The sequence below is a fragment of the Heterodontus francisci genome, chromosome 1, assembly GCF_036365525.1.
Source record: "Heterodontus francisci isolate sHetFra1 chromosome 1, sHetFra1.hap1, whole genome shotgun sequence".
NCBI classification, from domain to species: Eukaryota; Metazoa; Chordata; class Chondrichthyes; order Heterodontiformes; family Heterodontidae; genus Heterodontus; species Heterodontus francisci.
This window is the reverse complement of record NC_090371.1, coordinates 159398008-159422986: the sequence shown is the minus strand read 5'-3', so window position 1 is coordinate 159422986 and position 24979 is coordinate 159398008. Positions and strand designations below refer to the sequence as shown.

The 24979-nt window shown below is 42.3% G+C and overlaps 1 protein-coding gene across 1 annotated transcript in view; it reads left to right on the top strand.

Moving 5' to 3' along the window:
* Positions 1–19306, top strand: part of haspin (histone H3 associated protein kinase) — an 86549-nt gene extending 67243 nt beyond the window's left edge. Inside the window, exons 12-16 of the mRNA XM_068029840.1 lie at positions 811–890; positions 971–1059; positions 4278–4420; positions 17400–17502; positions 18994–19306. Of these exons, the coding sequence (XP_067885941.1) occupies positions 811–890; positions 971–1059; positions 4278–4420; positions 17400–17502; positions 18994–19198 (620 nt within the window). The 3' untranslated portion in view covers positions 19199–19306. The remainder of the gene's footprint in view (positions 1–810; positions 891–970; positions 1060–4277; positions 4421–17399; positions 17503–18993) is intronic.
* The last annotated feature ends 5673 nt before the right edge of the window (positions 19307–24979 follow it).

Sequence of the window (24979 nt, the reverse complement as noted above, 5' to 3'; positions counted from 1 at the left end):
ACAGCACTGTAACAGGCCCTTCGGCCCACTGAGTCTGTGCCGACCATCAACCACCCATTTATACTAATCCTGCACTAATTCCATATTCCTACCACATCCCCACCTGTCCCTATATTTCCCTACCACCTACCTATACTAGGGGCAATTTATAATGGCCAACTTACCTATCAACCTGCAAGTCTTTGGCATGTGGGAGGAAACCGGAGCACCCGGAGGAAACCCACGCAGACACAGGGAGAACTTGCAAACTCCACACAGGCAGTACCCAGAATTGAACCCGGGTCGCTGGAGCTGTGAGGCTGCGGTGCTAACCACTGCGCCACTGTGCCGCCCAGTGGCCCACTGTTCCATCACACTCCTGACTTGTGCCTTGTAGATGGTGGACAGGCTTTGGGGAGTCAAGAGGTGAATTACTTGCCTCAGGATTCCTAGCCGCTGACCTGCTCTTGTAGCCACGATATTTATATGGCTACTCCAGTTCAGTTTCTGGTCAGTGGTAGCCCCTAGGATGTTGATAGTGGGAGAATCCATGATTCTGACCCATACAAGAGGATGGTGATGACAGCCACTCTGTATACTTGAATTCTGGTAGAGATGTGTAGTAAATGGTCTTGCTGGATACACTTCAAGAGTTGGCAGCAAGAGGAACATTGGTATTGGACGGTCGATTGTCTATATCCTTGTTGACAGTGGCATCATTTGAAATAATGCTTCCTAGATTGGTAAACTGTTTTATTTTAATTATTTTGTAAATTTCACAGATTTGACATTCTGAGCATTGAACAGATAAAACATTTTCTCTTCACCTAGATGAATTGCACAATGAGCAACTTTACATCATTTTTGAATTTGAATATGGCGGTTGTGATCTAGAAAGTATGAGAACAAAGGTAACTCTTTTAAAATTATTTTCTATAGCTTACACTACTTACCTTTCTATCAAATTTATGAAATCAAACTGTTCCTGCAGATACCTTCCCTTGAAGCAGCAAGAAGTATACTGTATCAAGTAACTGCATCCTTGGCTGTGGCTGAAACTGCTTTAAATTTTGAACACAGGTAATGGGAGTGGGGGGGCCGGGAAACAGAATCTTTCGTCTTCCATTGCATGAAGGAACACTTGCATTTATGCAGTGCTTTTTACGACCGCCTGATGTCCCAAAGCGCTTTACGGCCCATGAATTACTTTTTGAAGCATAGTTGATATTGAAATGTAGGAATAAAATAAGAAGTCATAACTGATGTTCAAAATTTAAGGGACCTGTTTTTTGAGAAGGGGCTTGCCGGATTTATCTTGGTAACTTGCATGGATTTTCAATTTGGGTAGTTGTCTGAGTTGTTTCTGAATAAACTAAGATCACAAAAAGGAACTGCTTGAGGCACAGTACATCCTCTCTGTGTTTGTGAGACAGCAATGCATTATATAGAACATTTTATATATTAAAAATGTCCCGAGGCACTTCACAGGAGCATCATCAGACAAAATTTGACACTAAACCACATAGTGGCATTAGGACCGGAGATGAAAAGCTTGATCAAAGTGGTAGGTTTTAAGGAGAAATTTTAAGGAGGTGAGAGAGAGATAGAGAGACTTGGAGGTTTAGTGAGGATATTCTAGAGCTTTGGGCCTAGGCAGCTGAAGGCACAGCAGCCATTAATGCAGTTATTAAAATCAGGAGTGTGCAAGAAGCCAGAATTGGAGAAGCGTAGCGATCTTGGATATGGTTGCAGAGATAGGGAGGGCCAAGGCCATGGAGCGATTTGAGCACAGGGATAGGAATTTTAAAATTGCAGCATTGCTGACCCAGGAACCAATGTTGGTCAGCAAACACAGGTGTTGGGTGAGTGGGAGCAAGTTAGGATCCAGGCAGCAGAGTTTTCGACAAACTCAAGTTTATGAAGGGTGGGAGGGTGGCCAGGATACCTTTGGCGTAGTTGAGTCTGGAGGTGACAAAGGAATGGGTAAGACTTTCAGTAGCAGATAAGCTGAGGCAGGGGCAAAGACTGGCGATGTTAGAGTTTGAAATAGGCAGTCTTGGTGAAGCAGAGGATATGGGGTCGGATGCTCAGCTCAGAGTCAAACAGGAAGATAGGCTTGCAAAGGGTCCTGGCTATGACAAGATAGATAGGAATGGAGCCAGGTGAGGGCAGTCCCATGTAGCTGGACAATGGAGAAGAGGCATTGTAGGAGGATAATGTGGTCAAGCATGTCAAAAGATTGCAGACAGGTGGAAAAGGATGAATCATTATCACGTAGGTTATTATTTCTGATTTTGAGGGCTCTTTCACTGCTGTGGTAGGGTCGGAAATCTGATTGGAGGAGTTCTCACCTGATTGTGGGAAAGATGGATACGGATTTGGGAGGCAACCACCCATTCAGGGACTTGAGAGAGGAAAGAGAGGTTGGGTATGTTATGAGACAGCACAGGGATTGTGTACAAGAAACTGCCTTGATGGAACTTCGGGGGTTCTCGAACTTCGAGCGCTGGAACTAAACTGGAACTGGAACTAAAATTGGCTCTGCCAATAACTTTATGGGTAAGTCAACCATGTGGCATAGTACTAAAGCATACAGAAGAAAAAATATTGGATTTAATCTTCCACTGAGTTAGTTAACCTCTGCTGTGACAGTCATTATTACACTATATTGGTATCAGTGTTGTGTTAGGAAGGGGTAAAATCAACCAGTTTTCCTGATCACTATCCAATGACTCTCCTGGAAAGTGCATGTGGACACCAAGGCGGTAATTTTCCTCTTGCATCTCAGTATAGTGAATCACATGGTGTAGGAATGTTATAAAATGGAGAATTGCATGCCTGTAATACAGTCCACCTTAATTTCCATACATATAAATAAATTGGGTGAGCTGCATTACTGGTCCTTCATAGAAAAATTCTCCCCAGATTAGAACAGGATCATGTTTGGATGGTATAAACTCCACTTGTTTAGGCCACTTTTGGGAGGTACCAGAGGTCTCAGTCCCTTCAGGGGAGACATACGGAAATCAATGCTTGTGAAATCTGGGCAGTCATTTAGTTAGTTTGTCCATAAAACCATAGGTTGTCTCATCAACACAAAGCAGTGTATGTCTTGAAGTGTTCTGGAATGTTTCATTTACCGATAAACCAGTAGATTAAATGGAAGTTCATTCCACTCCAAGTTACCTCATAGGTATATGTATAAAAGCATGAGGTGTTGCTTAATCTTTACCAAATATCATTATCAGGGTCTGTCTTCCAAAATAAACTCGCTTTGTTCGATTTGCCTTGAATTTGGCATGGATATGAAATCATGGGTAGTACACCCACTTTTTGGTACTACTGATGGCACAAGGAAGAAAGTGCTGTTGCATCTCTTTTAATATTATTGACCTTGCTCTTTGATTTTAGTTTAGTTGGCCTCCATGTGACTTTTGAGAATGTCAATGTCAAGTCAATGGACAGGAAGTAAATCTACTGAAGGGCTACTGTTACATTGATTTTTATTAGTTTGTGGATGATGAGGTATGTGGAGAATAAACCACAAACTGAAAGTAGGTTGTTAATTCTATTGCAGTAATAATTGATATTACTGCAGTTTTTCTCACTTTCTTACATTTTATTTTGATGCCAATGGTGTTTTTCTTTTTTAAAGTGACTTAAAATTTGGGTCCCCAAATTGCATCATTTTAAGAGGGTGGAGATGTGATGGGACAGGATTTCGACCTGCCACTTTGCCCAGCCATTGAAGCTCCAGATTATGGGACAGATATGTTAATATTCGGGTCAGATGGACCCCATCTGTGGAGGCAGTGTCCCAGTAAAGTGAAATGCTGTTGACTTAAAAAAAAAATAATGGAGATTTTCTTTTTGCCCCTTGTTGAGTTTTTCAGGCAATTACTCCCTCTGGAATCTATCAAACATTTCTGGCAGCATTCTTGGTCCTGCTTTATGGCCTGGTATGGGACATATTCCTACTCTTAGGGTCCATGCAACTTATGCCAGCTGGGTATGGTTCTGTGTTAGCTCCAGACATGATCCCAAATCTGGCTGACAGAGGCAGGGGCCAAAATGCACCCACCATTTTGGATTACTATTGATAGAAGTTGTGTAAAGTGAAAACCTGGCAGATCTGGATTCTGTCTCAAATTGTGGCTTCCCTGCTGGGATCACACTTAATCTGACCTCCTTAGCCCCAGGAATTTTAGTTACTAGGTATTTTGCCTTTTATAATTTGTCATGTTTTTCTTTGATATTAATTATGCATTATCTGCGTCCTTGTTTGAATTCATTTTCAGAGACTTGCACTGGGGTAATGTTCTTATCAAGAAAACTGACATCAAACAGGTTGAATACAAATTGTGTGGGAATACTTTCAATATTGACACCCATGGATTTATGGTCAATATTATTGATTATACTCTATCAAGAATGGGAAGAGGTCAGTGATATTGTTAATGTATTTTTATAAAGTTGTGAGTTTCAATTTTTTTTAAACTACTCTTGATTTCCTTGATCAAATGGACCTACAGATTTTTTTCAGTTCATACATTGTGGTACTCAAACAAATACGAATATAGGAAAAAGAAATATCAGGAATAGTTTTATAACATAGAAACAGGAGTAGACTACTTGAACTCTCATGCCTGTTTTGCCATTCAATGAGATCGTGGCTGATTTGTGACCGAACTCCATATACCTGCCTTCGGCTATATGCCTTAATAACGTCGGTTCGCAGAATGATATCAATCATAGATTTTAAATGAACAATTCGTCCAGCATCAATTGCTGTTTGTGAAAAGGAGTTCCAAACATCGACCACCTTCTTGGGCTGGATTTTGTGCAGCAGGCGGGGCTCCTGGTGCAGGCTGAAAAGGGGGCGGGGGGGGACAAGATCCCTGCCTCATCCTGAGCCTCAGCCTTTTTCAAACACCCCACACCCCCACACTGCTGGCGCGATCCTCCATTGTTCTGGAAGTGAAGTTTCTGGCGCCGCGATCTCCATCCCTTTAAAGACGGGATCCCACTTCCAGGAGCTGCCGGTCAATCACAGGGCCAGCAGCTCGGCAGTATTGGCAGCAACACCGGGAGCGGTGACTACTGCTGGTATTGCAGAGGCTGGAACTCAGGCTGGCACCTTGGACCTCAGGTAAGTGAGGCAGGGTCGACAAGGCCAGGCCAGAAGGCCCCGGTGAGGCGGGGTGATGGGGGTGGTGGTGGTGGTGTGAGGCTGGGTATGCAGCCCAGGGGGAAGGGGATATCCATAGAGGTGGCGATTTTACCGGCAGGGGTCTTCCGTGGGCCATAGATTGCCCACGGAGGAGGGACCTTTTGTACGTGTGCATGACATTTTAGTCGATTTACTTGAACTCCTAAGTCTCTTTGGATCGCCACTGCTTCTAGTGTTTCACCATTTAGAAAGTAGTCTGTTCTATCCATTTTAAGTTTCTAAGTGAATGACTTCACACTTGCCTATATTGAAATCCATTTGCTAAAATTTTGCCCATTCACAATCTCTTTGTAATTTTATGCTTCCATCTACATTGTGAAAATGCTGTCCAAATTTGTGTCATTGGCAAACTTGGATATGTGGTCTTCTATTCCATCATATATGTCATTAATTAATACAAGAAATCGTTGACGTTCCAACACAGATCCTTTGCAGGACACCACTAGTGTCATCCTGCCAATGAGACTAGCCACCCATTATTCCTACCTCTGTCTCTTACCATTCAGTCAATTTCCTAATCAGGTCAATAATTTGCCTCCAATTCCATGAACATCAACTTTAACTAATAATCTTAATGAGGAATCTTATCAAGTGCCGACCCGGGTTCAGTTCTGGGTACTGCCTGTGCGGAGTTTGCAAGTTCTCCCTGTGACCGTGTGGGTTTCCGCTGGGTGCTCCGGTTTCCTCCCACTGCCAAAGTCTTGCAGGTTGACTGGTAAATTGGGCATTGTAAATTGCCCCTAGTGTAGGTAGGTGATAGGAGAATTGAGGGAAGGTGCTGATGTGGTAGGGAATATGGGATTAATGTAGGATTAGTATAAATGGGTGGTTGATGGTCGGCACAGACTCGGTGGGCCGAAGGGCCTGTTTCAGTGCTGTATCTCTCTGACTCTAAGTTCATATAGATAACATCCATAGACAATCCCCTATCCACTGCTTTATTCACCTCCTTCAAACAGGCTCATCAAGCATGATCTCCCCTTTACAAATCCATGTTGGCTTTCTGTTGTCAAAATTTTCAAGGGGTTCACGTCATTCCATCCTAATAGAGCTTAGTAATTTTCGCTTGCCCATCCATTAAAATCACTGGATGGAAAATAGTGGTCTGGTTGTGTGCAATTTTCCATAAATGCTGTCAGTAGGTGAGACTCAATGTCAGAAATGAGTAATTCTAAAAATGTTTTAGTTTGTATGAAATTTCCGTTATATTTATTCACATTATTTGGATGAGGTTTTAATTTTTGGATATGTTCCTCTTTTCCTGCTTCACTACACTTTCCATCAGTGGGCTAGTGTTTCCTTCTCTTCAGTTTGGGACACGGCCTTGAGACGCAGCAAAACACCTACACCAATGTGTACACTGGTGTAGCAAACACCTACACCAATGTGCCTTAGTCCCTCAATGACGGTGATTGTCACCAGAAGAGTGTGTTTTTGTTTCACAACTGTACAGCAAATGTGTTGAATCTAAAATAATGCTAGGGAATAAAGTATGTTATATTGAGGAACAACTATAAAATAGAATTATAGGATGATGCACCACAGAAGGAGGCCATTTTGCCCATCAGGCCCACTAGCTCTTTGGATGGAACAATCCAGTTAATCTTACTCCCCTGTATTTTTTCCATTCAAGTATTTATCATATTCTCTTTTGAATCTTATTATTGTATCTGCTTTGACCGCCCTGTCAAGTAGTGCATTCCAGATCACCACAAATTCCTGTGAAAAAGAATGTTTCCTCATGTCGCCTCTGGTTCTTTTGCCAATCATCTCAAATCTGTGTCCTTAACACCTCTATCAAATCTACTCTTAACTTTCCCTGTTCTAAGGAGAACGTCTCCAGTTTCTCCAGTCTCTCCACATAAGTCCCTCATCCCTTGGTGCCATTCTAGTGAATATCTTCTGCATCCTTTCCAAGGCCTTGACATCCTTCCTGAAGTGTGGTGCAATACTCCAGCTGAGGCCTAACCAATGTTTTCTAAAGATTAAGCATAATTTCTTTGCTTTTGTTCTCTATTCCTCTATTAATAAGGCAAAGGATCAATTATGCCCTTTCAACAGCCTCCTCAACTTGTCTTGCCACCTTCAAAGATTAGTGTACATAGACCTCCATCTGCACTACCCTTAAAATTATATCATTTAGTTTATTTTGCCTCTGCTCATTCTTCCTACCAAAATGTATCACCTCACACTTCTCTGCATTAATTTGCTATGTGTCTGCCCATTTCACCAGTCTAGGTTCTCCTGAAGTTGTTACTATCCAACTCATTGTTCACTGCATTTCTTCATTTTGTATAGTCTGCAAACTTTGAAGTGATGCTCAGTATACAAGTCCAGGTCATTAATATATATCAAACAGAGCTGTGATCCTAATACTAACCCCTGGGGAATATCAATGTATACTTCATTCCAATCTGAAAAACCATTCATTATTGCTTTCTGTCCCTTGGGCAACTTTGTATCCATGCTGCCACTGTCCCTTTAATCCTATGAAATTTAATTTTGCTAGCAAGTCTATTATGTGGTACTTTGTCAAAATCCTTTTGAAAATCCATATACACATCATTAACCCTTTGTTTCTTCAATGAATCCGATCAAGTTAGTCAAACACTATTTGCCTTTAACACATCCACGCTGACTTTCCTTTATTAGTCCATACTTTTCCAAATGCCAATTAATTTGGCTCGGGAAACGTTTTGGGACTGTATTCCATCGCTGACATTAGGCTGACCTGTAGTTACCTGATTTATCCTTCTGTCTTTCAATAGGGGTGTAACATTTGCAATTCTCCAGCTCTTTAGTACCATCCGCATATCCAAGGAGGTTTGGAAGATTTTGAACAGAGCTTCCGCAACGGACTTGCATTAATATAGTGCTTTTCAATAGCTAAGGATGTCACAAAAGGCTTTATAGCCAATTAAGTACTTTTGAAGTGTGGTCATTGTGATACTATAGGAAAGGAGGCAGAAAATTTGCAATCAGCAAACTCTCAAACAGCAGTGAAATAAATGACCAAATAATCTCAAGTGTTGGTTGACTAATAAATGTTAACCAGTAGAATGGGGCGAACTCCTCCACAACTCTTCGAATACTGCCATGGATCGTTTACATCATTCTGGCATCTCCAGTGCAATAGGAGTAATTTGAAGGCTGTAATGGCATAGTGATAGGAGACTCATTAGTTAGGAGAACAGATGGACGTTTCTGCGGCCGTAGACATGTCCCCAGGATGGTATGTTGCTGCCCTGGTGCCAGGGTCAAGGATGTCACAGAGTGGCTGCAGGAAATTCTTCTGGGGGAGGGTGAACAGCCAGAGGCTGTGGTCCGCATTGGTACCAATAACGTAGGTAGGAAGAGGGATGAAGTCTTAAAAGCAGAGTTTAGGGAATTAGGAAAGAAATTAAAAAGCAGGACCTCAAAGGCAGTAATCTCAGGATTACTCCCAGTGCGGCATGCTAGTGAGCATAGGAATAGGAGGATTGAGTGAACACGTGGCTAGAGAATTGGTGCAGGAGGGAGGGCATTGGATTTCTGAGGGATCGGAACCTGTTTTGGGGCAGTTAGGACCTGTACAAGATGGACGGGTTGCACCTTAGCAGGACCAGGACTAACATTATCACAGGGAGATTTGCTAGTGCTATTGGGGAGAGTTTAAACTAGGTTGGCAGGAGGTTGGGAACCTGAGAGGGAGCTCAGATTCAAGGGAAGCAAAACTGGTACCAGGAAGTAGAAAAGATAGTAAGCAAAATTAGAAGGCAGATGAAACAAAGGCAAATGTCAAAGAGGATCAGAATGTTAAGACAAAGTTAAGGGCACTCTATCCGAATGCAGGTAACATTCGCAACAAGGTAGATGATTTGAAGACACAAATAGAGGTAAATGAGTGTGATCTAATTGCCATTGCGGAGATGTGGTTCCCAGGACTGGGAACTGAATATTCAGGGATATTCGTCATTTAGAAAGGATAGGCAGAAGGGAAAAGGAGGTGGGGTAGCGCTGTTAATAAGGGGCGAGATCAGTACATTGGTAAGAGAGGATCTTGGATCGAAGGATCAAGATGTGGAATCAGTTTGGGTGGAGCTAAGAAACAGTGAGGGACAGCAAACGTTGGTAGGAGTTGTTCATAGGCGATAATATTGGGCATGGTATAAATCAGGAAATTAGGGGGAGGCGGTGGCGTAGTGCAGTTGTCACAGGACTAGTAACCCAGAGACCCAGGGTATTGCTCTGGGGACATGGGTTCAAATCCCACCACAGCAGAAGGTGAAATTTGAATTCAATTAATAAATCTGGAATTAAAAGCTAGTCTAATGGCCATGAAACCATTGTCGATTGTTGTTAAAACCCATCTGGTTCACTAATGTCCTTTAGGAAAGGAGATCGGCTGTCCTTACCTGGTCTGGCCTACATGTGACTCCAGACCCACAGCAATGTGGTTGACTCTTAGATGCCCTTTGAAATGGCCTAGTAAGCCACTCAGTTGTATCTAACCGCTACAAAGTTAATAAAAAGGAATGAAACCGGACGGACCACCTGGCATTGACCCAGGCACCAGAAACGACAACGGCGTACCCAGCCCTGTCGACCCTGCAAAGTCCTCCTTACCAACATCTGGGGCTTGTGCCAAAGTTGGGAGAGCTGTCCCAGAGACTAGTCGAGCAACAGCCTGACATAATCATACTCACGGAATCATATCTTACAGACAATGTCCCAGACACTGCCATTACCATCCCCGGGTATGTCCTGTCCCATCGGCAGGACAGACCCAGCAGAGGGGGTGGCACAGTGGTATGCAGTAGGGAGGGAGTTGCCCTGGGAGTCCTCAACATCGACTGTGGACCCAATGAAGTCTCATGGCATCAGATCAAACATGGACAAGGAAACCTCCTGCTGATTACCACCTACCGCCCTCCCTCAGCTGATGAGTCAGTACTCCTCCATGTTAAACACCACTTGGAGGAAGCACAGAGGGTGGTGAGGGCACAAAATGTACTCTGGGTGGGGAACTTCAATGTCCATCACCAAGAGTGGCTCGATAGCACCACTACTGACCGAGCTGGCCGAGTCCTAATGGACATATCTGCTAGACTGAGTATGCGCCACTTGGTGAGGGCACCAACAAGAGGGGAAAACATACTTCACCTCGTCCTCGCCAATCTGCCTGCCACAGATGCATCTGTCCATGATAACATTGGTAGGAGTGACCACCACACAGTCCTTGTGGAGATGAAGTCCCGCCTTCACACTGAGGATACCCTCCGTCGTGTTGTGTGGCACGACCAACGTGCTAAATGAGATAGATCTGTTCGAAATCTAGCAATGCAAAACTGGGCATCCATGAGGTGCTGTGGGCCATCAGCAGCAGCAGATTTGTACTCAACCACGATCTGCAACCTCATGGCCTGGCATATCCCCCACTGTGCCATTACCATCAAGCCAGGAGACCAACCCTGGTTCAATGAAGAGTGCAGGAGGCCATGCCAGGAGCAGCACCAGGCATACCTCAAAATGAGGTGTCAACCTGGTGAAGCTACAACACAGGATTATCTGCGTGTCAAAGTGCGTAAGCAGCATGCGATAGACAGAGCTAAGCGATCCCAGAACCAACGGATCAGATCTAAGCTCTGCAGTCCTGCCACGTCCAGCCGTGAATGGTGGTGGACAATTAAACAACTAACTGGAGGAGGTGGCTCCACTAATATCCCCATCCTCAATGATGGGGGAGCCCAGCACACATCAGTGCAAAAGTTGAGGCTGAAACATTTGCTACAATCTTCAGCCAGACGTGCCGAGTTGATGATCCATCTCTGCCTCCTCCTGAAGTCCCCAGCATCACAGATGCCAGACTTCAGCCAATTCGATTCACTCCGCGTGATATCCAGAAACGACTGAAAGCACTGGATACTGCAAAAGCTATGGGCCCTGATATTCTGGAAATAGTACTGAAGACCTGTGCTCCAGAACTTGCTGCGGCCCTAGCCAAGCTGTTCCAGTACAGCTACAACACTGGCATCTACCCGGCAATGTGGAAAATTGCCCAGGTATGTCCTGTACACAAAAAGCAGGACAAGTCCAACCTGGCCAATTACCGCCCCATCAGCCTACTCTCAATCATCAGTAAAGTGATGGAAGGTGTCATCAACAGTGCCATCAAGCAGCACTTGCTTAGCAATAACCTGCTCAGTGACGCTCAGTTTGGGTTCTGCCAAGGCCCCTCAGCTCCTGACCTCATTACAGCCTTGGTTCAAACATGGACAAAAGAGCTGAACTCGTGAGGTGAGTGTGACTGCCCTTGACATCAAGGCAGCATTTGACCGTGTGGCATCAAGGAGCTCTAGCAAAACTGAGGTCAATGGGAATCGAGGGGAAAACTCTCCACTGGCAGGAGTCATACCTAGCGCAAAGGAAGGTGGTTGTGGTTGTTGGAGGTCAATCATCTGAGCTCCAGGACATCACTGCAGGAGTTCCTCAAGGTAGTGTCCTAGGCCCAACTATCTTCAGCTGCTTCATCAATGACCTTCCTTCAATCATAAGGTCAGAAGTGGGGATGTTCGCTGATGATTGCACAATGTTCAGCACCATTCGTGACTCCTCAGATACTGAAGCAGTCCGTGTAGAAATGCAGCAAGACCTGGACAATATCCAAGCTTGGGCTGATAAGTGGCAAGTAACATTCGCGCCACACAAGTGCCAGGCAATGACCATCTCCAACAAGGGCGGCGCAGTGGTTAGCACCGCAGCCTCACAGCTCCAGCGACCCGGGTTCAATTCTGGGTACTGCCTGTGTGGAGTTTGCAAGTTCTCCCTGTGTCTGCGTGGGTTTCCTCCGGGTGCTCCGGTTTCCTCCCACATGCCAAAGACTTGCAGGTTGATAGGTAAACTGGCGATTATAAATTGCCCCTAGTATAGGTAGGTGGTAGGGAAATATAGGGACAGGTGGGGATGTGGTAGGAATATGGAATTAGTGTAGGATTAGTATAAATGGGTGGTCGATAGTCGGCACAGACCCGGTGGGCCGAAGGACCTGTTTCAGTGCTGTATCTCTAAATAAATAAATAAAATAAGAGAGAATCTAACCATCTCCCCTTGACATTCAACAGCATTACCATCGCCACTATCCCCCACTATCAATGTCCTAGGGGCTACCATTGACCAGAAACTGAACTGGAGTAGCCATATAAATACCGTGGCTACAAGAGCAGGTCAGAGGCAAGGAATCCTGAGGCGAGTAACTCACTTCCTAACTCCCCAATGCCTGTCCACCATCAACAAGGCACAAGTCAGGAGTGTGATGGAATACTCTCCACTTGCCTGGATGGGTGCAGCTCCAACAACACTCAAGAAGCTCGACACCATCCTGGACAGCCCGCTTGATTGGCACCCCATCCACAAACATTCACTCCCTCCACCACCGACGCACAGTGGCAGCAGTGTGTACCATCTATAAGATGCACTGCTGCAATGCACAAAGGCTCCTTCGACAGCACTTTCCAAACCCGCGACCTTTACCAACTAGAAGGACAAGGGCAGCAAATGCATGGTACACCACCACCAGCAGGTTCCCCTCCAAGTCACACACCATCCTGACTTGGAACTATATCGCCATTCCTTCACTGTCGCTGGGTCAAAATCCTGGCACTCCCTTCCTAACAGCACTGTGGGTATACCTACCCCACATGGACTGCAGCGGTTCAAGAAGGCAGCTCACCACCACCTTCTCAAGGGCAATTAGGGATGGGCAATGAATGCTGGCCTGGCCAGCGATGCCCACATCCCATGAATGGATTTTAAAAAAATGTATAACGGGCAATACAGTAACGATGGGCGACATCAATTTACATATCGACTGGGCAAACCTAATTAGCGCCAATGTTGTGGAGGATGAATTCCTGGAGTGTGTACGAGATGGGTTTCTGGAGCAATATGTTGAGGAACCAACTAGGAATTGGGCTATTTTATATTTAGTACTGTGTAATGAGAAAAGGTTAATTTAATAACCTTGCTGTAAAGGAGACATTAGGAAATAGTGACCACAATATGATAGAATTTTACATTAAGTTTAAAAGAGAGAGTTCATTCTGAAACTAGGGTCTTAAATCTGAACAAAGGAAACTATGAAGTTATGAGACGCATGTTGGCTATGGTGGATTGGGAAAATATACTGAAAAATTTGACAGACAGGCAATGGCTAGTATTTAAAGAAATATTACATGGTCTACGACAAATATACATTCCTCTAAGACACAAAAACCCAACAGGAAAGTTGAATCACCGTGGATCACAAAAAATGTTTAAAGATTGCATTGGATCAAAGGAAGTGGCTTATAAGGTCGCCAGAAAAAGTGAAAAGCCTGAAGATTGGGAGCAATTTAGAGTCCAGCAAAGGAGGGCCAAAAAACTGATAAAGAAAGGGAAAAGAGAATATGAATGCAAGCTAGCAAGAAACATAAATGTGGACTGTGAAAGCTTCTTTAGGTATGTGAAAAAGAAAAGATAAGCAAGGACAAATATAGGTCCATTACAGGCGGAGACGGGGGAATTTGTGGTGGAGAATTGGGAAATGGCAGAGACACTAAACAATTACTTTGTGTCTGTCTTCATGGAGAAAGATACAGAAAATGTTCCAGAGATATTAGGGAACAAAGGAATGGGAAATAATATCAATAAAGAGGTACTACTTGAAACATTAATTGGATTGAAGGAGGTGGCTATAGAGATGGTGGATGCATTGGTGGTTATATTTCAAAATTCTACAGATTCTGGAATGGTTCCTGCAAATGTAATCCCACTATTTAAGAAGGGAGCGAGAGGGAAAACTGAGAACTACAGACCTGTTAGTTTGACGTCAGTAGTAGGGGAAATGTTAGACTCTATTGTGAAGGTTGTGATAACTGGACACTTGGAAAATAATATGATTGGGCAGAGTCAACATGGATTTATCAAAGGGAAATCATGTTTGACAAACCTGTTGGAGTTTTTTGAGGATGCTTCTTGTAGTATAAAGGAGAACCAGTGGATGTGGTGTATTTGGGTTTTCAGAAGGCTTTTGATAAAGTCCCACACAGCAAGTTTGTAAACAAAATCAGAGCACATGGGATTGGGGGTAATACACAAGAACACAAGAAATAGGAGCAGGAGTAGACATGGAGCCTGCTCTGCTATTCAAAACGATCATGGCTGATCTCAGGCCTCAATTCACCTTCCCGCCTGCTCGCCATATCCCTTGATTCCCTGCGAGCCCAAAAACCTGTCTATCCCAGCCTTAAATGCATTCAACAATGGAGCATCCACAATTCTGTGGGGTAGAGAATTGCAAAGATTCACAACCTTTTGAGCAAAGTAATTTCTCCTCTTCTCAGTCCTAAATGATCGGCCCCTTATCCTGGGACTGTGCCCGTTATTTCTTTTTTAGACTCCTCGACCAGCGGAAACAATCTCAGTGTCTATCCTATCCAGTCCCTTCAGAATCCTGTATGTTTCAATGAGATCGCCTCCTCTTCTTCTTAACTCCAGAGAATATAGGCCTATTTTACTCAGCCTCTCATCATAGGTCAACCTCCTCATCCCAGGGACCAATTTAGTGAGCCTTCGCTATACCGCCTCCCATGCAAGTAAATCCTTTCTTAAATATGGAGATGAAAACTGCACACAGTACTTAATGTGGTCTCACCAAAACCCTTCCTTATTCCTATACTCCAATCCCCTTGCAATCAAGGCCATTTGCCTTCCTAATTACTTGCTGTACCTGCATGCTAACTTTCTGTGTTCCTTGTATATGCACCCCCAAGTTTCTTTGAACATCAACATTTGCAAGTTTCACACCTTTTTTAAAGAAACAAAATTCTGCTTTTCTTATGACCAATGTGAATAACTTCAGTTCTGATGAAAGATCACAGAGCTGAAACGTTAACTCTGCTTCCCTCTCCACAAAGTGTTTCAGCACTTTGTTTCTATTTTTAAATAATTTCATACTTCCCTACATTGTACTCCATCTGCCATCTTGTTGCCCTCTCGCTGAACCTGTCTATCTCTTTGCAGCCTCTCTGTCCTCCCCACTGTTCACCTTTCCACCTACCTTTGTATCATCAGCAAACTTAGATACATTACTCTCTGTCTCTTCATCTAAGTCATTAATATAGATTGTAAATAGCTGAGGCCGCAGCACTGATCCTTGCGGCACTCCACTATTTACTGCCTGAAAATGCACTGTTTATACCCACTCTTTGCTTCCTGTCTATTAACCAACCATCTATCCATGCAAATATATTGTCCCCAACTCCAGAAGCCCTTATCTTGCCTATTAACCTTTTGTGTGTAGCACCTTATTAACTGCCTTTTGGAAATTCGGGTATACTACATCTGCTAGTTCCCTTTATCTACCCTACTAGTTACACCCTCAGAAAAACCTAGTAAATTTATAAAACAGGATTTCTCTTTAGGAAAACCTTGTTGACTTGTTCCAATCATACCCTTCTTTTCTAAATGCATTGTTAAGACTGCCTTAATAATAGATTCCAGCATTTTCCTAACAACTGTTGGGCTAACTGGCCTGTAGTTCCCTGTTTTCTCTCTTTCTCTCCCCCCCCCCGCACTCTTGAAAAGTGGTGTAACATTTGCAAACTTCCAGTCTGATGGAACCTAAAGCTAAGGAATCTTGGAAAGCCAGAGCTAGTGCATCCACTATTTTTGCAGCTATGTCTTTTAGAACCCCGAGGGTGTAGGCCATCAGGTCCTAGATATTTTTCAGATTTTAGACCCTTCAGTTTCTCCAGTACTTTTTCTCTGCTGATATTAATTTCCTTAATTTCCTCACTTTTTAGCCCCGAGGTTACTCTCTATTTTTGGTATGAAACTTGAGTCTTCTACTGTGAAGACAGACACAAAATATTTGTCCAATGCCTCCACTTCCTCATTCTCCATGAGAATTTCTCTTGTCTCTGCTTCTAAAGGACCGATGTTTCTCTCTCTCTAAACACCTATACTATAGACTGCTGTGGATTGAGAATTGGTTAACACGTCAGAAAGCAGAGAGTAGGAATTAACGGGCCATTCTCAGGATGGCAGGCTATTACTAGTGGGACACCACAAGGATCACTGCTTGGGCCACAGCTATTCACAATCTACATAAATGATTTGGATGTGGGGACAAAATGTAATATTTTCCAAATTTGCTGATGACAAAACTAGGTGGAAATGTAATTTGTGAGGAGGATGCAAGGAGGCTTTGAGGGGACTTGAACAGGCTAAGTGAATGGGCAAGAACATGGCAGATGGAATATAATGTGAATAAGTGTGAAGTGATCCACTTTGGTAGAAAAAACAGAAAGGCAGAGTATTTCTTAAATGGTAAGAGGTTGGAAAGTGTTGATGTCCAAAGGGACCTGGCTGTCCTTGTTCATGAGTCGCTAAAGCTAGCAGACAGGTGCAGTAAGCAATTAGGAAGCAAATGGTATTTTGGTCTTCTTTGCAAGGGGATTTGAGTTCAGGAGTAAAGATGTCTTGCTGCAATCGTATAGAGCCTTAGTGAGACCGCACCAGGAGTATTGAGTACAGTTTTGGTCTCCTTATCTAAGGAAAGATGTACTTGCCAAAGAGGGAGTGCAAGAGAGGTTCACCAGACCAATCCCTGGGGTGGAGAGATTGCAGAAACCAGGCCTGTATTCTCGTGCTTCGAAGAATGAGAAGTGATCTCATTGAAACTTACAAAATTCGTACAGAGCATGACAGGTTAGATGTTTCCCCTGGCTCGTGAGTCTAGAACCAGTGGACATAGTCTCAGAATAAGGGGCAGGTCATTTAAGACTGAGATGAGGAGGAATTTCTTTACTCAGAGGGTAATGAATCTTTGGAGTTCTCTACCCTAGAGGGCTGTGGAAGCTCAATCATTGAGCATGTTCAAGACAGGAATCGATAGATTTCTGGATACTCATGACATCAAGTGATATGGGGATAGTGGGACAAAGTGGCGTAGAGGTAGATAATCAGCCATGATTTGTTTGAATAGCGGAGCAGGGTCAATGGGCTGAATTTTCTATGTTCCTATGGCATTGTGGAGTTTGGAGCATCACTCCTGGCTTTGCTGGGTTATGATTTGTTCTGAATACCTTACTGTGTATCAGTGTACTGCAATCACACCCATTTATCTATTATTCACTACATTTAATGCACTGGTATGATTTGCTGTCCCCAGATGATGTTGCACACTTTTGTGATCTGTCCTCTGAGGATAGTTTCTTCCATGGTCAAGGAGATTACCAGTTTGATATATACAGAAAAATGAAGAAAGAAAACCTGTGAGTATCCAAAGTATTTAAAGTTTTGTTCTTAATAGAGTGCATGCAGATATTTTGAAATATCACTCTGTCTTTGTCACATGACATATGGCACTTGCAGGAGAATGCATTGAGGCATTTAAGGTTGCCAATATGGTAGTGCACATTTTGGAAACTATATGCACTTTTTGGAGATTGGGATAATCTGACAAGTTGCTAGGGTTTGGTGGGTATGGGGGATATCCGAGATTGTTTACCCCTTTGTGGGGTGCTGACGGGCTGTTAGTTTGTGGTCCCATTCAAGCTTTCTTGAGTCTAGTTGTGTATAGGAGGTGTTTACACAGGAACAGGAGGCGGGTGATTTTTGGCTGGAATTTATGTCGATCTGGAATAATGCCTTGGCCACCTACCTGGATCATGATGCTCCCAGAAGTCCCATTTTGGTGGTATAATTTCCAATCGATTTAAATCTGTATGTGAACATGTTGTACTTTTACTATAATATTTTGATAGATGTTAGTGGGTTTATTTCAACCTCTGCTTAAGAATAGTGCACAAAGGGATACAGTATGAGCATATGAAGTGTTCAAATGTGAACTTCACTGAAAAATGTGTCCTTTCTTGTTTTGCAAAAATGAGCGTCAAATTAATAATGTTACAATTGGTGAAATTCTTAGGGTATCTGGCTCCAACATTTAGGATACTGATATGAAAGCAAAATACTGCAGATGCTGGAAATCTGAAATAAAAACAAGAAATGCTGGAACCACTCAGCAGGTCTGGCAGCATCTGTGAAAAGAGAAGCAGAGTTAACGTTTCGGGTCAGTGACCCTTCTTCCGAAACGTTAATTCTGCTTCTCTTTTCACATGCTGCCAGACCTGCTGAGTGGTTCCAGCATTTCTTGTTTTTATTTAGGATACTGATGTTGTCTGTGGCAGACTAAATGCTTATGGGAGGGGAGGCTGTTACTAATACAATATTAATATTGTCCAGTTTGCACTTGAGGCTACTTTTACAGCAAGGTTTCTCATAATTGAATCACACATTGAGTGCAATCTCCAGGCTGATTGTACACAGTGTCAAAACCACTATTGAATTGGATTGACATCAGCTATCTGCCGTACTAGAACTGAATGATCGTGTCATAAAGTCATGACTTTTACATTTCATCTTTCTAATAGCCAATGCATTTTTTAAAAAAGTCAGCTAAAATAACCCTTGGTTCATTTCTGCATTGACAAATCAACACTCATAGAACTTATAGAAAATGCAGCCTCTGGTCTTGGTATAACATGATCCATTGACACTTACAAAATGCATTTTAGTATGAAATATGTTTAAACAATCCAAAACTATTGTGGATTGATTACACTTCAGTAGCATTACTGATGTTCCAAGTTGTCTGTTATAGGAATCTCAGACCTAAAAATGCACAACAATGATACCTTTTAAAATATATATTTCTCTTTTGTCTTTTTTAAATGAAACTGATGAATATGTTCTTTTTTCAGTAACAACTGGGCAGAGTACAATCCACACACAAATGTGTTGTGGTTGCATTACCTGGCTGACAAAATGTTAAGCATGCAGTACAAGAAACGAGCCACCAAAGCTCACAAGATACTTAAAGAAAAATTTGAGGAGTTCATGCATGAATGTCTAGAGTATCACTGTGCTGTAGATTTACTATCTAGTCGACTGTTTCAAAATAGCTAAAATATTCTGCAAAGTTGTAAATAAACCTGTATAACATTTAAAATAATTTTTAATATTTGTAACATATCATGTATTATATTGCCCAAATAAAATTCCAGTGTAAATTGTTGTTTGTAATGCAGTAACAGATTAAATCTGATATTTTTTATATGCTGAAGTGAAATCCCATTCTAACCTATTGTTCATCATTCAGAAGCAGACTAAAAACGACCTTTCAAACACTGAGTTTGTAATTGATTTTTAAATTTTTTCTTTTCTGTTGGCATATAAAGATGCTGAGTACTGTTAACAGCACTGGAAGCAATCAGTATGCCAACAGAATACAAGGCGAAGCAAAATTACTTTAAGCCGTATCTTTTATGTGTTAGCTTGACTGAGTTGGTTGTCACTTCCTCTTAAGCCAAAAGATTCTGGGTTCAGCTTCCAGTGGTTTGAGCTCATAATCTACGTTGACACTCCAATGCAGTACTGTGGAAGAACTGCACTGCTGAGGCTGTTGGTCTTCAAATGAGACATGAAGTTAGTTTGCCTATATAGTTGGATGTTAAAGGTTCTGAGAAAAACGGGGAGTTTTCCCAGTATTTCCGTCTTAAACCAAAAGCAGCTTCATTCATTCAGCTAATTGCTGTTTATGGGCTCTTGGTGTGCAATATGGCTGTTCTATTTCTGTTCCTAATAACGTTCACTGCACTTCATAGTAATTCATTGTTTGTGAAACACTTTATGTTACAGTATTAGTTTAATTTTTTTTATTCCATCTTAGGATGTGAGAATTGCTAGCAAGACTGGTTTAGTTTAGTTTAGTTTAGAGATACAGCACTGAAACAGGCCCTTCGGCCCACCGAGTCTGTGCCGACCATCAACCACCCATTTATACTAATCCTACACTAATCCCATATTCCTACCACATCCCCACCTGTCCCTATATTTCCCTACCACCTACCTATGCTACGGGCAATTTATAATGGCCAAGTTACCTATCAACCTGCAAGTCTTTGGCATGTGTGTATTCCCTATCCCTATTTCCCCTGAGAAGGTGGTGATGGGCTTCCTTCTTGAACCATTGTAGTCCATGTGGTGAAGGTGCTCCCACAATTCTGCTAGGCAAGAGTTCCAGGATTTTGACTCCACAACGATGAAGACACGACGAATATCCAAGTCAGGATGGTGTGATTTGGAGGTGATGGTATTTTCACACACCTGCTGACTTGTCCCATTAGTTGGTGGAGGTCACAAGTTTGCAAGAGTCTGCCAAAGAAGCCTTAGCATGTTGCTGTGGGTGGATTTTGTACATGGTACAAACTGCAACCACAGTATATTGGTGGTGGCGAGAGTAGATCTTTAAGTTAGTGATGTTATAGAGCTTCTTGAGTGTTACAGCTGCACCCATTCAGGCAAGTTGAGGATATGACTTCATATTCCTGATTTATGCCTTATAAGTAAGTGATGGAAAGGCCTTGAGTCAGGATGTGATCTACTCGCTGTAGAAAACTCTGCCTCTGACATGATCTAGTTCCCATGGCATTATTTGTTGCTGGTGCAGTTGAGAGTCTGCTAAATTGTAACCCCCAGGATGTTGACTGTGAGGTATTCAATGATGGTGATTGATTAGGCTCTCTCTTGGCGATGGTCATTGCCTGGCATTTGTGTGGCGTGCATGTTACTGGTCATTTATCAGCCCAAGCCTGGATGTTGTCCAGGTCTTCGTGTATGGACTGCCTCATTATCTGAAGAATGGCAATATAAAGCTAAAAACTGCAATCATCAGTAAACAGCAGCAGTTCTGACATTATGACAGAAGGAAGGTCATTGATGAAGCAGATGAAGAAGGTTTGGCCTTGATACCTTTTTTTAAAAAAAAAATTATTCCTGGGATGTGGGCATCACTGGCTAGGCCAGCATTTATTGCCTATCCCTAATTACCCTTGAGAAGATGATGGTGAGCTACCTTCTTGAACCACTGCAGGCCGTGTGGGGTAGGTACACCCACAGTGCCGTTGGGGAGTTCCAGGATTTTGACCCAGCGCATTGAGGAACTCCTGCAGTGATATCCTGGGGCTGAGATGTTTGGTTTCTAACAACTACAACCATCTTCCTTTATGCGAGATATGACTCCAGCCACTGGAGAGTTTTCTCCCCAGTTTCCTCATTGACTTCAGTTTTACTAGGGCTCCTTGCTGTTACATTTGGTTGTATGTTGCCTGCCTATCGAGGGTAGAGTCTTAAATGTGTTTAAGTACTGCTAGCCAATAACAGTGGAGTGGAGCTGGGCTAGACCATAGAACAAGAACTAGTTCCTAAGATTGCTGCTGAGAACGGGACTGGGTTGGGACGAATGCTTTAATATGAACTGAGTTGGATGGAAACTGCTGTCAACAGTTGGGCTGGATTATGGGGCCTGAAAATATAGATCCGGTAGCAGTGAAAAGGACTGTGCTCAATGGCAGCGTACTCCACTCTGGCTCAAAGTTCAAATTGCACTTGAGAGACTTGACCACAAAATCTAAGCTACCACTACAGTGCAGTACTGAGGGAGTATTACACTTAGAAGTGCCATCCATTGAATGAGACATTAAACCAAGGCAATGTTTGACCTATCTGATGTAAATGTTCCCATGGCACTATTCAAAAAAAGTGCAGGGGAGTACTCTCTGTTGTACTGGCCAATATTTATTAACAACCAACACCTAAAAAACAATTATTTGGTCATTAATTTCATTGCTGTTTGTGGAAGTTTCTTGCGTGCTAACTGGCTGCTTCCTTTCCTACAGTATAGCAGTGACTACATTTAAATGTACTTCATTAGCTGTGATAATCTTACACCCAAGGGAGCTTGTGGAATTTGTTGAGATTTTAAATCTCTCATTGATATCTTTGAAAGCTTACTGCCTGACTGGGCCTCGTGAACATGATCCCTATATCTGATGAAGGGGCAAGAGATGTGGGGGAAATGTTTTGAACTCTGATGGAAGACAACATAAGTGACCATGAAGAACAGGGACTGGTTAGAGAGGTTTAGAATACACATTTTGTGTCTGGCCAGTTTACTGGATTTGTTTTGAGGAGGTTACAGATCTGGTGGGTAAGAACCTGATTTTATTATTTTAAAAATGCTTTGCACACTTTTTTTAAAAATAAAATAATCTGCTGAAATTAATAACCAGAATTAATCACTATCCTCCAATGTACTGACTTTACCCCCGCCCACCCTCTTCATGGTAAGGCACCTGAGTACTCTCCCAACTTCCCACAACAGTACAGTTGAAATTCAGAACTGTGTGTGAGAGAATGACGGGAACAAATTTACACTGAGAACACAACAATAAAGGACCTTTTGGTCCATCAAGCCATGTGCATAGACCACACCTGTTTGGAATTTGTTTGAATATAAAGCATGTATTAATTTTACTATATCAATCATGGTCAGAGTTTATGCTGTGATTCCAAAGGAATAAATGATCTTTTATTAAGATTACACTTGGTAAGCAAAATACTTTTATGTAGATAGTTTAGGGACCTGTTTGGTACTGAGCTGTGCATATCCTGTTTGTTTCTGGTATTTCTGTGTTGCCATAACTTTTAATTTTAGTTGGCAATGCTCAAAGAAAACAGTATCATTTATTATTAATATTTGCAGCATTAATTAAATTACATTTACAAACTGTACAAATAGCATCATGTTCTCTGGATACAACACAGCAGTATTGCACTAACACAGGTAAAGCCATCAGGAGGAGATTTATCCTTGGTGCTTCCAATGCAGATTACTGTAGATGGTAAGTAGTCATTGCCTAGCATCAAATCCTGATTGGCATCCATGGGACTTGGGAAATAATCACCCGGTGCTGTCAACTTTCTGTACATTCAGGACCATTGCTGCGGCTCACTCAGAACTGTCCTTATGACCACCTTATATTCCAGGAATACAGAAAAATTAACAGCTGTTATTTGTCCTCAGGAGGTGTTCTTCAGCCATGTTCTTTCCTTGCAATTGGAGCATTATCTTCAGTTGAAAGGAAAAATCGGGGCCCAAACTAATTTATCTGTGCTCACCTTAACTGCATGATTTTAAGTGTAACGTGCTAAATTCCACACAGTGAATTTTAATGTGCAAATAAATAGGAGGTACAGTAGGACATTCGGCCCATCAAGCCTGCTCTGCCATTCAATTACTTTTCTGTGCTATCCCCTTATCCCTTGATGTCATTAGTATCCAGATATCTATTTCTGTCTTGAATATGCTCAATGATTGAGCTTCCACAGGGCTCTGGGGTAGAGAATTCCGAAGATTCACCACCTCTGAGTGAAGAAATTCCTCCTCATCTCAGTCTTGAATTGCCTTCCCCTTATTCTGAGACTATGTCCCCTGGATCTAGACTCAACAGTCAGGGGAAACATCCTATCTACATCCACCCTGTCATGCCCTGTAAGAATTTTGTAAGTTTCAATGGGATCACCTTTCATTCTTCAAAACTCCACAGAATACAGGCCCAGTTTCCTCAATCTCCCTCAGAAGACAATCTTGGAATTAGTCTGCTGAACCTCTCTTGCACTCCCTCCATGGTAAGTATATCCTGCCTTAGATGAGGAGACCAAAACTGTACAAAATGCTCCTAGTGTGGTCTCACCAAGGCTCTATACAATTGCAGCAAGGCATCTTTACTCCTGTATTCAAAAGCCCTTGCAATGAAGGCCAACATACCATTTGTCTTCCTAATTGCTGAACCTGCATACTAGCTTTTAGTGACTCATGAACAAGGACTTCCAGGTCCCTTTGGACATCAACACTTACTAACCTCTCACCATTTAAGAAGTACTCTGTTTTTTCTACCAAAGTACATCACTTCACAGTTATTCACATTATATTCCATCTGCCATGTTCTTGCCCATTCACTTGGCCTCTCCAAATCCCCTTGAAGCCACATAATGGATCACATAAAATGGCAGTAAACAGCCAGTTGGTGGGTGATAGGTTCCTTTATTCCTAGACCTTTTGGCCAGTTCTTTGCACAATAAACACTAGTTCTAAAAATGAGGACATGTGTACTCTTATAATTCTGATGTATAGTGCTGAGTAACTGAATAACTTTAACTGTCGTATGATTTAACTGGGCTGTTTCAGTACTCTTTGCAATGGTTTAACTTTTGTAACTATCTCTTCATTTACTTTCTGAATGAGGTAGTCTTCCAATTTCAATCTGAACACATCTTGCAGATAAGGCATTGTACCTCATGCAAGATGATGCTTTTTTTAAAAACAGATTTGCTATTCATTAATCTGTCTTGTTTTAAGATACCAACAACTCAAAGTTACTGAAAATAAATGTTTAAACATACATGTTTTACAAATGCATCAATGTTCTACAAATTATTTTGTATAATAAACATCTCCCAAAACTATTTAAATTAATGGCAAAAACAATGTGCAAGACAAAAAACATTTTTTGATTGAATAGCTCTAGTGGGACAGCATGCTAATGTTTGCACCAGAGTTTTGAAACATGGTAATTTCCATACAATTGCAGAAGAAAAATTCCCCTACCTCAGGTGATCCAGGGGATGTGCTGAGCACAGGCAAGGAATTTTCACAAATAGGGAAAGTGAGAAAGGATGAGTCAATCCTCACCATGCAACCTTTTGTAGGTGGCTCAGAACGACATTGGCATATCCTTGTGAGCATTTTGCCTCTACCATCTCAGATGGAATCTGGCAAATGGTGAGAAGGACATCAAAAAGGGAGCTACTTTACAAAATATAAATAAATATACATCTAGCTCATTC